The sequence below is a fragment of the Bombina bombina genome, chromosome 1 (genome assembly GCF_027579735.1).
Source record: "Bombina bombina isolate aBomBom1 chromosome 1, aBomBom1.pri, whole genome shotgun sequence".
NCBI lineage: Eukaryota > Metazoa > Chordata > Amphibia > Anura > Bombinatoridae > Bombina > Bombina bombina.
This window is the reverse complement of record NC_069499.1, coordinates 48,001,048-48,017,956: the sequence shown is the minus strand read 5'-3', so window position 1 is coordinate 48,017,956 and position 16,909 is coordinate 48,001,048. Positions and strand designations below refer to the sequence as shown.

The following is a 16,909-nucleotide window of genomic DNA, read 5'->3' as shown; positions in this document are numbered from 1 at the left end:
TCCATCAGGATCTCAAATCCTTAAATTTAAAGGTATGGAGATTGAACGCTTGATTCTTGGTCAAAGAGGTTTCTCTGACTCTGTGATTAATACTATGTTACAGGCTCGTAAATCTGTATCCAGAGAGATATATTATAGAGTCTGGAAGACTTATATTTCTTGGTGTCTTTCTCATCATTTTTCTTGGCATTCTTTTAGAATTCCGAGAATTTTACAGTTTCTTCAGGATGGTTTAGATAAAGGTTTATCCGCAAGTTCTTTGAAAGGACAAATCTCTGCTCTTTCTGTTCTTTTTCACAGAAAGATTGCTAATCTTCCTGATATTCATTGTTTTGTACAAGCTTTGGTTCGTATAAAACCTGTCATTAAGTCAATTTCTCCTCCTTGGAGTTTGAATTTGGTTCTGGGGGCTCTTCAAGCTCCTCCGTTTGAACCTATGCATTCTTTGGACATTAAATTACTTTCTTGGAAAGTTTTGTTCCTTTTGGCGATCTCTTCTGCCAGAAGAGTCTCTGAATTATCTGCTCTTTCTTGTGAGTCTCATTTTCTGATTTTTCATCAGGATAAGGCGGTGTTGCGAACTTCTTTTGAATTTTTACCTAAAGTTGTGAATTCCAACAACATTAGTAGAGAAATTGTGGTTCCTTCATTATGTCCTAATCCTAAGAATTCTAAGGAGAAATCGTTGCATTCTTTGGATGTTGTTAGAGCTTTAAAATATTATGTTGAAGCTACCAAGTCTTTCCGAAAGACTTCTAGTTTATTTGTTATCTTTTCCAGTTCTAGAAAAGGCCAGAAAGCTTCTGCCATTTCTTTGGCATCTTGGTTGAAATCTTTAATTCATCTTGCCTATGTTGAGTCGGGTAAAACTCCGCCTCAAAGGATTACAGCTCATTCTACTAGGTCAGTTTCTACATCCTGGGCGTTTAGGAATGAAGCTTCGATTGATCAGATTTGCAAAGCAGCAACTTGGTCCTCTTTGCATACTTTTACTAAATTCTACCATTTTGATGTATTTTCTTCTTCTGAAGCAGTTTTTGGTAGAAAAGTACTTCAGGCAGCGGTTTCAGTTTGAATCTTCTGCTTATGTTTTTCATTAAACTTTATTTTGGGTGTGGATTATTTTCAGCAGGAATTGGCTGTCTTTATTTTATCCCTCCCTCTCTAGTGACTCTTGCGTGGAAAGATCCACATCTTGGGTAATCATTATCCCATACGTCACTAGCTCATGGACTCTTGCTAATTACATGAAAGAAAACATAATTTATGTAAGAACTTACCTGATAAATTCATTTCTTTCATATTAGCAAGAGTCCATGAGGCCCGCCCCTTTTTTGTGGTGGTTATGATTTTTTTTGTATAAAGCACAATTATTCCAATTCCTTATTTTATATGCTTTCGCACTTTTTTCTTATCACCCCACTTCTTGGCTATTCGTTAAACTGAATTGTGGGTGTGGTGAGGGGTGTATTTATAGGCATTTTGAGGTTTGGGAAACTTTGCCCCTCCTGGTAGGAATGTATATCCCATACGTCACTAGCTCATGGACTCTTGCTAATATGAAAGAAATGAATTTATCAGGTAAGTTCTTACATAAATTATGTTTTTATATAATTTTTTGTTGTTGCTTCAGCTCATTAATATTTTTTTTTCTAGCGGCATTGTGAATGGGTTCAGCAGTTTGAGAAGTTGGCACAAGAGTGTTTAAGTGACTCAGCAGGATTAGAGAATGTGAAGGTAAGTTGTGAAACTGCATGTGTAGCTCCAGTTAGGTAACACTTTTCCTAGCCACGTGTACTTCAGTAGCTTAAAGGGGCAAGCATCTGATAAGAATTTGAAATATGCGGGGCTCTCTATTTCCTAACCCTCACTGGGGGATTGATTTCTGATGTTTCCTCTTGTTTACATTAGTACTCTGTAGCCATTATTGCAGTATTGTAGGTGGTGGTTTCAACAGGCAAAAGCAACTATTTTACATGACAGAATAAAGATAAATGTGCTATTTGTAAACAATATAATACACTCCAGAAGGTAAAGTGAATTATTGGGGACACATTAAAGAGGGACACATTTTACAGTACACTACCCCTATAAGTTCAACCTCTCATAATTCTAAATTTTTAAAGGGACATGAAACACACATTTCCTTCCTAAGATAGGGAGAGTCCTCTGCTTCATTCCTTACTGTTGGGAAATACAACACCTGGCCACCAGGAGGAGGCAAAGACACCCCAGCCAAAGGCTTAAATATCCCTCCCACTTCCTCATTACCCCAGTCATTCTTTGCCTTTCGTCACGTTAGGAGGTGGCAGAGAAGTGTCAGAAGATTCGGAGAGTCTTGAAAAAGGCTATCTGCCCTTCGAGATATGACTGGAGTTTTAAGTAGTCTTTAGGAGTCTGGAGATGCAGGGAAAGTTATTCTGCGAAACCATCCAGACTACTGCTAACAGCTCCTAAGCAATCACACACTAACACCTAACAGAGTCCTTAGCGTCTAAGTCTCCTGCTGCGGAGGAACCGTCCTTTAGAATCTGTTGGCGCTCTACAAATAACTGATAATAATAATACCAGACCAGAAAAGAGGGATGCCTTTCTAGGGTGCGTTCGGGATCTATCCTCAGGAGTTGTTGTCCCGGTGCCTATTGAAGAAAGAGGTTTGGGGTTTTATTCAAACTTTTTTGTGGTCCCAAAGGAGGAGAGAACTTTCAGCCCAATTCTGGACCTAAAGTGCTTAAACAAATTTCTCAGTGTCCCTTCCTTCAAGATAGACAATAAGGTCCATCCTTCCTTTAATTCAGGAAGGCCAGTTTATGACCACTATAGATCTGAAGGATGCTTCATTCATGTTCCAATCCACAGGGAACACTTTCAGTTCCTGAGGTTTGCATTCCTGGACCAGCACTTCCAGTCCATTGCCCTTCCGTTTGGCCTAGCCTACTGCTCCAAGAATCTTTACGAAGGTTCTTGGGGCTCTTCTAGCAGTTGCTAGAACTCAGGGTATTTCAGTAGCCCCATGCTTGGACAATATTCTGGTGCAAGCACCATCCATATGTCTTGCGGAAGAATTCTTTGGTCCCTTCTCAGTCTTCTTCGATCACATGGATGGAAAATAAACTTGGAAAAGAGTTCTCTTATCCGAAGTACTAGGGTGGAATTTCTGGGTACTATAATAGACTCCATATAAATGAGGATATTTTTTTTTTTTTTTTTTTTTTTTAATTTTTATTGAGGTTAAAATAATAAAGGTTACAATTATAATAGTCAACAGTGACATCGATAAAGATTATACACTACATCTTATAGTACAGTAGTCGCATATATTGTTTACAAAGCCTCACATTCTCCAGGTATTATGCAGTTAGAGTCCCATATAAACATAGCTATTTAGTAATCAAACAAAATCCCACATGAATTAATAATGGTCTCTCCTGGACCCATTAACAAGGTATATGGAAAGAGTGGGAAACTTTAGGGATAAGAGCATGTCATAAAAAAAGAAAAAAAAATAGAAAATTGCAGACAATGTAAGGCATAACAGTAAACATTTTCAACATTTGCTCCTACAAAGGAAACATCTACTGTGTCACATGGTTGCCTAATGTTCTATGTACCTCCCAAATAATATATGAGGCCACTTTTGGACCTCACAAATAAACAAGCCAGCTATAGGAGGGAGTTACCAACACTGGAGACCACTTTTGGGTCTCCAATGATAAACCTCATTTTTTATTTGAAACAAATAGTTAACCCATATAATCAAGTGCCTTAACTTCGGGAGAATAAATCCCCATATGGGAAGCAATGGCCTCGCCTAAACCAATAACATCAACGTGTATATATATATATAAGGGAGCAAGAGGGGAAACATATCAAGTATTAAATCTATAAGGCATCTCTTTGGACTCTTTACAAGCTTCTTGGGTTAGGAAATAGGTGGGCGACTATATTAATATGAAAATGCAATATTGGCCACTATACAATGGAAGTGTTAACACTTCTGTAAGTATCTAACATACATAGGGCATTATTATTTAATTTGATGCTGATGGAGCTAAAACAACATGGGATGGGGAGGAAGTGGAACTAGCTCGCTTTTAGTAAGTTACGTACACAATATGGCTCTATAAGGATTATGATATGTGGAAGCATTGGGATACCAAACTATGGCGGTCACATATGGGCTAATATTATATTCAGTACTAATACTAAGAGTAAATAGTCATAAACATGGAAATATGCAGTTGTGCACTAATGGATATCTAAAGATCAACAACTCTAATGTACTCCATTTTAGGTATCTACATAAAAGGTACAAAGTGATAGAGTTTTAAATAGAAGCTGTACTGTGTATGAATTGAGACATAGACATATTTTACCAGACCAGGCTATCCCAACGATAGCCATCCTGAAGTTTTGTGTCTGGGACCTGTTGCTTAACGTGTGTGCCAAGCTACTTATTACAAGAGAGACATGTCCACATTATATCACTTAAAGTACTTCAGTGTGACAGCTCTCTAAGGTAGCTGCAAGATCCAGCAGTCCTTCAGCCCACACCAGACCGCCAGGCCAAATGATTCCCTGCAATCTCAGACCCGAGATGGGACAACGGTCGAAAATGACTTGTAGTGGCCGTGATATCGAGGTGAGCAGAGTAAGTGCAAGTAAGCCTGGGCACGATGGCCACCTCGGTAGTTGGAGTCAGAGATCCCATGGGCAAGATCGCCTTAATATGAGCAGGTAAGATACTTGGTATGATCATCGGCGCGGGTGGCGGGATCAGAGTGACTAGAGCAGAGTTTACACCCGTGGTCCCTGTAGGTGTAAGGCCACAGAGCTCCCGGGGCAGCACTGAGCCATGTCTGCCTGTATCTCCAGTGCCTATGTGAATACTCAGAAATGGTGACCCAGCTGCAATTTCCTCTTTCCACACTGCAAAGCCCACATCAGTTGATTCCGGCTGAGAGTTGTAAGGTATGGGAAGTGAACACTGGGGCTCCTTATCAGTCTCTCTAATATGCTCCGGAGAATCCAGCTTAGGTAGGGTAGGTTTCTGAGCGGAGCAGCCGCCATTAGTGCTTAGTGCTGCTGACAGTGATTCCTCAAATGCCACAAGGTAGTCAGCTAGTAGGTATTGCAGCTCCTCAAGAAAGCCATCATTGGTATATGGTTCCATATTAGAAGCGTTAGGTGCTTATGTATTGAACAGCCCACAATGGGGGCTGCGCAACATTGGTTACCCGTATGGGAGTCACTGGGGGGATTCTGAAAAGGCCTCAGCCTCGAAATAGCTCCGGTAACCGAAAGTGCTGCACGATCCTAAGGAAGGAGGCATCAAAAGAAAGACTAACTTTTTATGGTCCTGATTCTGACAATTTGAAGCCCAAATAATAGCTTTATCTTGCTATATTCTGTAATCTTAGCAGGAAGGTGTGAGCAGCTGGCAGTTTTGCGTCCATAGATGGCCGCCGCCCGGAAGTTCCCCATAAATGAGGATATTTTTAACCGACCAGAGACGTTGCAAGTTAACTTTGGCATGTCTTGCCCTCCGGACCTCCTTGAGGACCTCTGTGGCTCAGTGTATGGAGGTGATTGGTTTCATGGTGTCCTTCATGGACATGATTCCTTTTGCCAGATTCCATCTCAGACCTTTACAACTGTGCATGCTGGGGCAGTGGAACTGTGATCATTCAGATCTGTCTCAACAGATTGTATTAGACAGCTGGTTGAGAGAATAGCTCTCTTGGTGGCTCTGTCCAGATCATCTGTCCCGAGGGACATGCTTCTTAAGACCATCCTGAGAGATTGTGATTACAGATTCAAGCCTATCCGGATGGGGAGCTGTTTGGGGTGCCAGGAAGGCACAGGGGTTGTGGACTCAGGAGGAGTCCTCCCTCCCGATCAATATTTTGGAACTACGGGCAATTTTCAAGGCCTTGAAGGCTTGGCACTTCTGGGTTTGTCCCAGTTCATCAGATTTCAATCAGACAATATAACCTCGGTGGCTTACATGAACCATCAGTGGGGAACGAGAAGCTCTTTGGCGATGAAGGAAGTATCTCAGATTCTGGAGTGGGCGGAGGCCCACAGCTGTTCGCTATCAGCGATCCACATTCCGGCTGTGGACAACTGGGAGGCGGATTTTCTCATCAGGCAATCCTTCCATCCAGGGGAATGGTCTCTCCATCCCGAGGTGTTTGCAGAGATAAGCAGCAAGTGGGGGATGCCGGAGATCTCATGGCGTCCCGTCTCAATACCAAGCTACCCAGGTACGGGTCGCGAGATGCACTAGCAGTGCCCTGGAGGTTCAAACTCGTATATCTTTTTCCTCCATTACCTCTTCTTCTTCGAGTGGTGGCCTGCATCAAGCAGGAGCGTGTATCAGTATTCCTGTTTGCTCCATCGTGGCTGTGGACGTAGTGGCTGTCCTCCTCTCCTCCAGGGAAGTTACCTTGTCACAGAGACCTGCTGATACAAGGTCCATTTGTTCATCCAAATCTAGATTTTCTGAGGCTGACTGCGTGGAGATTGAGCATAAATTATGTTTTCCTTCCTAATATAGCTTCATTCCTTACTGTTGAGAAAACTATACCCAAGCTCCAGAGGACACTAAATGAATAACAGGAGGGAACAAAAGGAAGAGGTGGACCCTATTCTGAGGGCACCACAGCCTGCAAAACATTTCTCCCGAAAGCTGCTTCAGGCAAAGCAAAAACATCAAACTTGTAAAATGTCAGTTCCTGAAAGCAAATTAGATAAAAGAAGTAAATAGGAAAGTTGAATAAAATATCCATCCAACTTGCTCATTACCCCAGTCATTCTGACGAGGGAACAGGGAAAAGTAGGAGAAACATTAGGGTAGAAATGGAGATTTTCACCCTATTTCTCCTAATTTTCCTTGTTTCCTCGGCAGAATGAATGACTGGGGTAATGAGGAATGGGGTGTCTTTGTCTCCTCCTGGTGGCCTGGTGTTGTATTTCCCAACAGTAAGGAATGAAGCTGTGGACTCTCCCTATCCGTAATGAAAGGAATTTATTTGGTAAGCATAAATTATGTTTTTTCTTTTATGATTTAAAAAGAGCATGCAATTTTATTCAACTTTCCTATTTACTTTTTATCTAATTTGCTTTGTTTTCTTGTTTTTCTTTGTTGAAAAGCATATATAAATAGGCTCAGTAGCTGCTGATTGGTGGCTGCACATTATTGCCTCGTTAGATTGGCTCACCCATATACATTATTTCTTCATCAAAGGATATATAAAGAATGAAGCAAATTAGATAATAGAAATAAATTGGAATGTTGTTTAAAATTATATTCTTTATCTGAATCATGAAAGAAAACATTTGGGTTTAATGTTCCTTTAAATTAAATTAAACTAGGAAGTACGTGTTTAGTTCACTATCGCTACAAGCCTTGAAAATTAAATGTATTTTTTTTTTTAATTTTTTATTTTTTTAGATATAGATATTTATTAATCTGATGGTGCTTCTGCACGTGCACTATACAAATTGCCTGTCTATGTATCTGCCTGCCTGCCTATCTGTCTATGTATCTGCCTGCCTATCTGTCTATGTATCTGCCTGCCTATCTGTCTATGTATCTGCCTGCCTGCCTATCTGTCTATGTATCTGCCTGCCTGCCTATCTGTCTATGTATCTGCCTGCCTGCCTATCTGTCTATGTATCTGCCTGCCTATCTGTCTATGTATTTGCCTGCCTGCCTATCTGTCTATGTATCTGCCTGCCTGCCTATCTGTCTATGTATCTGCCTGCCTATCTGTCTATGTATTTGCCTGCCTGCCTATCTGTCTATGTATCTGCCTGCCTATCTGTCTATGTATCTGCCTGCCTGCCTATCTGTCTATGTATCTGCCTGCCTGCCTATCTATGTATCTGCCTGCCTATCTGTCTATGTATCTGCCTGCCTGCCTATCTGTCTATGTATCTGCCTGCCTGCCTATCTGTCTATGTATCTGCCTGCCTGCCTATCTGTCTATGTATCTGCCTGCCTGCCTATCTGTCTATGTATCTGCCTGCCTGCCTATCTGTCTATGTATCTGCCTGCCTGCCTATCTGTCTATGTATCTGCCTGCCTGCCTATCTGTCTATGTATCTGCCTGCCTGCCTATCTGTCTATGTATCTGCCTGCCTGCCTATCTGTCTATGTATCTGCCTGCCTGCCTATCTGTCTATGTATCTGCCTGCCTGCCTATCTGTCTATGTATCTGCCTGCCTGCCTGCCTATCTGTCTATGTATCTGCCTGCCTGCCTGCCTATCTGTCTATGTATCTGCCTGCCTGCCTGTCTATCTGTCTATGTATCTGCCTGCCTGCCTGCCTGTCTATCTGTCTATGTATCTGCCTGCCTGCCTGTCTATCTGTCTATGTATCTGCCTGCCTGCCTGTCTATCTGTCTATGTATCTGCCTGCCTGCCTGTCTATCTGTCTATGTATCTGCCTGCCTGCCTGTCTATCTGTCTATGTATCTGCCTGCCTGCCTGTCTATCTGTCTATGTATCTGCCTGCCTGCCTGCCTGTCTGTCTATGTATCTGCCTGCCTGCCTGCCTGCCTGTCTATCTGTCTATGTATCTGCCTGCCTGCCTGCCTGTCTATGTATCTGCCTGCCTATCTGCCTATGTATCTGCCTGCCTGCCTGCCTATGTATCTGCCTGCCTGTCTGTCTATGTATCTGCCTGTCTATCTTTAGTAAAATTGAAAAATCAGTGGCGAAAATAAACTTGTTTGGTTTAGAATCTTTAACTAAAACCTCTTTAGTTTCCCTGCCCTGTTGTACATTTCATTGAGTACTTAAAATGTTGTTTTGCAATTGAATATATTGTTTATAACTTAAAGGCAAACTTAATGTGTGAACATTACTCCGACCTTTTCTACTCTTAAAGGGACGTGAAACCCCAAACTTTTCTTTTGATTCAGATAGAGCATACAATTTTAAACCACTTTCCAAAATACGTCTACCAATTTGTGTCATACTTTTGGTATCCTTTGTTGAAGGAACAGAAATACACTACGGGGAGCTAGCTGAGCACATTGGGTGAGCCAATGACAAAGGCATATATGTGTAGCCACCAATTAAGCTATCCCCCAGTAGGGCATTGCCGCTCGTGAGCCTGCCTATTTATGCTTTTCAACAAAGGTTACTAAGAGAACAAAGCAAATTAGATAATTGATGTAAATTGGTAAGTTGCTTAATAAAATTGCATTCTCTGTATGAATTATAAAAGTTTCACAATGAAGAAATAAACCACGTTACATTACAACCGTAGTTCTTGACCTTGAACAACACGCCTCACTCTGTGTTTTCGTTTAATTCAGGCAATGGAGCAGAATTTGAAAGAGGGCACAGAAATCAATGTGCTGCTGCAGCAAGAATGTGAGAAATACAAGTCGGTTCTCGCAGAAACGGTACCTTTTTTGTTTTGTCAGCTCTGTGATCCTCTGTGTGCAAACTGTACCACCAGTAGGCAACATAATGCTTTGTATTTACAGGAGGGAATCCTACAGCGGCTGCAGCGCAGTGTGGAAGAGGAAGAGGGACGATGGAAGGTTAAAGTGGAGGAATCGCAGAAAGAGCTAAACGAGGTTTGTGTCTTGATAACCTATTAGCAGGATCCTCTTTCTCTCTCGATTCATGTTCACTGCACCAGCCAAACAGGATTTTCATGATTTTCTTTCTTATACACCGATGTGTAGCAGTACAGTACTGCAAGAGACAGGTGGCGCTAAGCTCTCTGTCTATAGGTGTTTGATACATGTAGAATCTTAGGGGACATCTCATACTTGTAGTTACATTAAAGGGACAGTCAACACCAGAATTTTTGTTGTTTTAAAAGATAGATAATCCCTTAATTACCCATTCCCCAGTTTTGCATAACCAACACAGTTATAATTATACACATTTTACCTCTGTAATTACCTTGTATCTAAGCCTCAGCAGACTGCCCTCTTATTTTAGTTCTTTTGACAGACTTGCATTTTAGCCAATCAGAGCTGACTCTGTGGTAAATTCACGTGCATGAGCTCAATGTTATCTATATGAAACGTGAACTAATGCCCTCTAGTGGTAAAAAACTATCAAAATGCATTTAGATTAGAGGCGGCCTTCAAGGTCTAAGAAATTAGCATATGAACCTCCTAGGTTTAGCTTTCAACTAAGAATACCAAGAGAACAAAGCAAAATTGGTGATAAAAGTAAATTGGAAAGTTGTTTAAAATTACATGCCCAATTTGAATCATGAAAGTTTTTTTTTTTAACTTGACTGTCCCTTTAATACAAGACAGGCTATTAAACTAAACACCTTTTCTCCAACATAGGTGTGTCCGGTCCACGGCGTCATCCTTACTTGTGGGATATTCTCTTCCCCAACAGGAAATGGCAAAGAGCCCAGCAAAGCTGGTCACATGATCCCTCCTAGGCTCCGCCTACCCCTGTCATTCTCTTTGCCGTTGTACAGGCAACATCTCCACGGAGATGGCTTAGAGTTTTTTAGTGTTTAACTGTAGTTTTTATTATTCAATCAAGAGTTTGTTATTTTAAAATAGTGCTGGTATGTACTATTTACTCTGAAACAGAAAAGAGATGAAGATTTCTGTTTGTAAGAGGAAAATGATTTTAGCAACCGTTACTAAAATCCATGGCTGTTCCACACAGGACTGTTGAGAGGAATTAACTTCAGTTGGGGGAACAGTGAGCAGTCTTTTGCTGCTTGAGGTATGACACATTCTAACAAGACGATGTAATGCTGGAAGCTGTCATTTTCCCTATGGGATCCGGTAAGCCATGTTTATTCAGAAAGTAAATAAGGGCTTCACAAGGGCTTATTAAGACTGTAGACTTTTTCTGGGCTAAATCGATTCATATATTACACATATTTAGCCTTGAGGAATCATTTAATCTGGGTATTTTGGTAAAATAATATCGGCAGGCACTGTTTTAGACACCTTATTCTTTAGGGGCTTTCCCTAATCATAGGCAGAGCCTCATTTTCGCGCCGGTATTGCGCACTTGTTTTTGAGAGGCATGACATGCAGTCGCATGTGTGAGGAGCTCTGATACATAGAAAAGACTTTCTGAAGGCATCATTTGGTATCGTATTCCCCTTTGGGCTTGGTTGGGTCTCAACAAAGCAGATACCAGGGACTGTAAAGGGGTTAAAGTTAAAAACGGCTCCGGTTCCGTTATTTTAAGGGTTAAAGCTTCCAAAATTGGTGTGCAATACTTTTAAGGCTTTAAGACACTGTGGTGAAATTTTGGTGAATTTTGAACAATTCCTTCATACTTTTTCGCAATTGCAGTAATAAAGTGTGTTCAGTTTAAAATTTAAAGTGACAGTAACGGTTTTATTTTAAAACGTTTTTTGTACTTTGTTATCAAGTTTATGCCTGTTTAACATGTCTGAACTACCAGATAGACTGTGTTCTGAATGTGGGGAAGCCAGGGTTCCTTCTCATTTAAATAAATGTGATTTATGCGACACTGAAAATGATGCCCAAGATGATTCCTCAAGTGAGGGGAGTAAGCATGGTACTGCATCATTCCCTCCTTCGTCTACACGAGTCTTGCCCACTCAGGAGGCCCCTAGTACATCTGGCGCGCCAATACTCCTTACTATGCAACAATTAACGGCTGTAATGGATAATTCTATCAAAAACATTTTAGCCAAAATGCCCACTTATCAGCGTAAGCGCGACTGCTCTGTTTTAGATACTGAAGAGCATGAGGACGCTGATGATAATGGTTCTGAAATGCCCCTACACCAGTCTGAGGGGGCCAGGGAGGTTTTGTCTGAGGGAGAAATTTCAGATTCAGGGAAAATTTCTCAACAAGCTGAACCCGATGTGATTACATTTAAATTTAAGTTGGAACATCTCCGCGCTCTGCTTAAGGAGGTATTATCCACTCTGGATGATTGTGAGAATTTGATCATCCCAGAGAAACTATGTAAAATGGACAAGTTCCTAGAGGTCCCGGGGCTCCCAGAAGCTTTTCCTATACCCAAGCGGGTGGCGGACATTGTAAATAAAGAATGGGAAAGGCCCGGTATACCTTTCGTCCCTCCCCCCATATTTAAAAAATTGTTTCCTATGGTCGACCCCAGAAAGGACTTATGGCAGACAGTCCCCAAGGTCGAGGGAGCGGTTTCTACTTTAAACAAACGCACCACTATACCCATAGAAGATAGTTGTGCTTTCAAAGATCCTATGGATAAAAAATTAGAAGGTTTGCTTAAAAAGATGTTTGTTCAGCAAGGTTACCTTCTACAACCAATTTCATGCATTGTCCCTGTCACTACAGCCGCGTGTTTCTGGTTCGATGAACTAGTTAAGGCGATCGATAGTGATTCTCCTCCTTATGAGGAGATTATGGACAGAATCCGTGCTCTCAAATTGGCTAATTCTTTCACCCTAGACGCCACTTTGCAATTGGCTAGGTTAGCGGCGAAAAATTCTGGGTTTGCTATTGTGGCGCGCAGAGCGCTTTGGTTGAAATCTTGGTCAGCGGATGCGTCTTCCAAGAACAAACTACTTAACATTCCTTTCAAGGGGAAAACGCTGTTTGGCCCTGACTTGAAAGAGATTATCTCTGATATCACTGGGGGTAAGGGCCACGCCCTTCCTCAGGATAGGTCTTTCAAGGCCAAAAATAAACCTAATTTTCGTCCCTTTCGTAGAAACGGACCAGCCCCAAGTGCTACGTCCTCTAAGCAAGAGGGTAATACTCCTCAAGCCAAGCCAGCCTGGAGACCAATGCAAGGCTGGAACAAGGGAAAGCAGGCCAAGAAACCTGCCACTGCTACCAAGACAGCATGAAATGTTGGCCCCCGATCCGGGACCGGATCTGGTGGGGGGCAGACTCTCTCTCTTCGCTCAGGCTTGGGCAAGAGATGTTCTGGATCCTTGGGCACTAGAAATAGTCTCCCAAGGTTATCTTCTGGAATTCAAGGGGCTTCCCCAAGGGGGAGGTTCCACAGGTCTCAATTGTCTTCAGACCACATAAAAAGACAGGCATTCTTACATTGTGTAGAAGACCTGCTAAAAATGGGAGTGATTCATCCTGTTCCATTAGGAGAACAAGGGATGGGGTTCTACTCCAATCTGTTCATAGTTCCCAAAAAAGAGGGAACGTTCAGACCAATCTTAGATCTCAAGATCTTAAACAAGTTTCTCAAGGTTCCATCGTTCAAGATGGAAACCATTCGAACAATTCTTCCTTCCATCCAGGAAGGTCAATTCATGACCACGGTGGATTTAAAGGATGCGTATCTACATATTCCTATCCACAAGGAACATCATCGGTTCCTAAGGTTCGCATTCCTGGACAAGCATTACCAGTTCGTGGCGCTTCCTTTCGGATTAGCCACTGCTCCAAGGATTTTCACAAAGGTACTAGGGTCCCTTCTAGCGGTGCTAAGACCAAGGGGCATTGCAGTAGTACCTTACTTGGACGACATTCTGATTCAAGCGTCGTCCCTTCCTCAAGCAAAGGCTCACACGGACATAGTCCTGGCCTTTCTCAGATCTCACGGATGGAAAGTGAACGTGGAAAAGAGTTCTCTATCTCCGTCGACAAGGGTTCCCTTCTTGGGAACAATAATAGACTCCTTAGAAATGAGGATTTTTCTGACAGAGGCCAGAAAAACAAAACTTCTAAACTCTTGTCGGACACTTCATTCCGTTCCTCTTCCTTCCATAGCGCAGTGCATGGAAGTAATAGGTTTGATGGTAGCGGCAATGGACATAGTTCCTTTTGCGCGCATTCATCTAAGACCATTACAACTGTGCATGCTCAGTCAGTGGAATGGGGACTATACAGACTTGTCTCCGAAGATACAAGTAAATCAGAGGTCCAGAGACTCACTCCGTTGGTGGCTGTCCCTGGACAACCTGTCACAAGGGATGACCTTCCGCAGACCAGAGTGGGTCATTGTCACGACCGACGCCAGTCTGATGGGCTGGGGCGCGGTCTGGGGATCCCTGAAAGCTCAGGGTCTTTGGTCTCGGGAAGAATCTCTTCTACCGATAAATATTCTGGAACTGAGAGCGATATTCAATGCTCTCAAGGCTTGGCCTCAGCTAGCGAAGGCCAAGTTCATACGGTTTCAATCAGACAACATGACGACTGTTGCGTACATCAACCATCAGGGGGGAACAAGGAGTTCCCTGGCGATGGAAGAAGTGACCAAAATCATTCAATGGGCGGAGACTCGCTCCTGCCACCTGTCTGCAATCCACATCCCAGGAGTGGAAAATTGGGAAGCGGATTTTCTGAGTCGTCAGACATTGCATCTGGGGGAGTGGGAACTCCATCCGGAAATCTTTGCCCAAATCACTCAACTGTGGGGCATTCCAGACATGGATCTGATGGCCTCTCGTCAGAACTTCAAGGTTCCTTGCTACGGGTCCAGATCCAGGGATCCCAAGGCGACTCTAGTAGATGCACTAGTAGCACCTTGGACCTTCAAACTAGCTTATGTATTCCCGCCGTTTTCCTCTCATCCCCAGGCTGGTAGCCAGGATCCATCAGGAGAGGGCGTCGGTGATCTTGATAGCTCCTGCGTGGCCACGCAGGACTTGGTATGCAGATCTGGTGAATATGTCATCGGCTCCACCATGGAAGCTACCTTTGAGACGAGACCTTCTTGTTCAAGGTCCGTTCGAACATCCGAATCTGGTCTCACTCCAGCTGACTGCTTGGAGATTGAACGCTTGATTTTATCAAAACGAGGGTTCTCAGATTCTGTTATTGATACTCTTGTTCAGGCCAGAAAGCCTGTAACTAGAAAAATTTACCACAAAATATGGAAAAAATATATCTGTTGGTGTGAATCTAAAGGATTCCCCTGGGACAAGGTAAAGATTCCTAAGATTCTATCCTTTCTCCAAGAAGGATTGGAGAAAGGATTATCTGCAAGTTCCTTGAAGGGACAGATTTCTGCCTTGTCTGTGTTACTTCACAAAAAGCTGGCAGCTGTGCCAGATGTTCAAGCCTTTGTTCAGGCTCTGGTTAGAAATCAAGCCTGTTTACAAACCTTTGACTCCTCCTTGGAGTCTCAACTTAGTTCTTTCAGTTCTTCAGGGGGTTCCGTTTGAACCCTTACATTCCGTTGATATTAAGTTATTATCTTGGAAAGTTTTGTTTTTGGTTGCAATTTCTTCTGCTAGAAGAGTTTCAGAATTATCTGCTCTGCAGTGTTCTCCTCCTTATCTGGTGTTCCATGCAGATAAGGTGGTTTTACGTACTAAACCTGGTTTTTCTTCCAAAAGTTGTTTCTAACAAAAACATTAACCAGGAGATAGTCGTGCCTTCTTTGTGTCCGAAACCAGTTTCGAAGAAGGAACGTTTGTTGCACAATTTGGATGTTGTTCGCGCTCTAAAATTCTATTTAGATGCTACAAAGGATTTTAGACAAACATCTTCCTTGTTTGTTGTTTATTCTGGTAAAAGGAGAGGTCAAAAAGCAACTTCTACCTCTCTCTCTTTTTGGATTAAAAGCATCATCAGATTGGCTTACGAGACTGCCGGACGGCAGCCTCCTGAAAGAATCACAGCTCATTCCACTAGGGCTGTGGCTTCCACATGGGCCTTCAAGAACGAGGCTTCTGTTGATCAGATATGTAGGGCAGCGACTTGGTCTTCACTGCACACTTTTACCAAATTTTACAAGTTTGATACTTTTGCTTCTTCTGAGGCTGTTTTTGGGAGAAAGGTTTTGCAAGCCGTGGTGCCTTCCATTTAGGTGACCTGATTTGCTCCCTCCCTTCATCCGTGTCCTAAAGCTTTGGTATTGGTTCCCACAAGTAAGGATGACGCCGTGGACCGGACACACCGATGTTGGAGAAAACAGAATTTATGTTTACCTGATAAATTACTTTCTCCAATGGTGTGTCCGGTCCACGGCCCCGCCCTGGTTTTTTTAATCAGGTCTGATAATTTATTTTCTTTAACTACAGTCACCACGGTATCATATGGTTTCTCCTATGCAAATATTCCTCCTTAACGTCGGTCGAATGACTGGGGTAGGCGGAGCCTAGGAGGGATCATGTGACCAGCTTTGCTGGGCTCTTTGCCATTTCCTGTTGGGGAAGAGAATATCCCACAAGTAAGGATGACGCCGTGGACCGGACACACCGTTGGAGAAAGTAATTTATCAGGTAAACATAAATTCTGTTTTCTTTCATGTAATTAGCAAGAGTCCATAAGCTAGTGACGTATGGGATATACATTCCTACCAGGAGGGGCAAAGTTTCCCAAACCTCAAAATGCCTATAAATACACCCCTCACCACACCCACAAATCCGTTTTACAAACTTTGCCTCCTGTGGAGGTGGTGAAGTAAGTTTGTGCTAGATTCTACGTTGATATGCGCTCCGCAGCAGGTTGGAGCCCGGTTTTCCTCTCAGCGTGCAGTGAATGTCAGAGGGATGTGAAGAGAGTATTGCCTATTTGAATTCAATGATCTCCTTCTACGGGGTCTATTTCATAGGTTCTCTGTTATCAGTCGTAGAGATTCATCTCTTACCTCCCTTTTCAGATCGACGATATACTCTTATATACCATTACCTCTACTGATTCTCGTTTCAGTACTGGTTTGGCTTTCTACTACATGTAGATGAGTGTCCTGGGGTAAGTAAGTCTTATTTTCTGTGACACTCTAAGCTATGGTTGGGCACTTTTATATAAAGTTCTAAATATATGTGTTTAAACATTTATTTGCCTTGATTCAGGATGTTCAACGTTCCTTATTTTCAGACAGTCAGTTTCATATTTTGGATAATGCATATGAATAATTAAATTTTTTCTTACCTTAAAATTTGACTTTTTTCCCTATGGGCTGTTAGGCTCGCGGGGGCTGAAAATGCTTCATTTTATTGCGTCATTCTTGGCACTGACTTT

General features: G+C 42.4%; 1 protein-coding gene across 1 annotated transcript in view; it reads left to right on the top strand.

The window, feature by feature from the left end:
- KTN1 (kinectin 1) overlaps positions 1-16,909 on the top strand; it is a 394,527-nt gene that overhangs the window by 332,096 nt on the left and 45,522 nt on the right. The window contains 3 exon segments of the mRNA XM_053697334.1: positions 1,657-1,737; positions 9,331-9,420; positions 9,505-9,597. Of these exon segments, the coding sequence (XP_053553309.1) occupies positions 1,657-1,737; positions 9,331-9,420; positions 9,505-9,597 (264 nt within the window).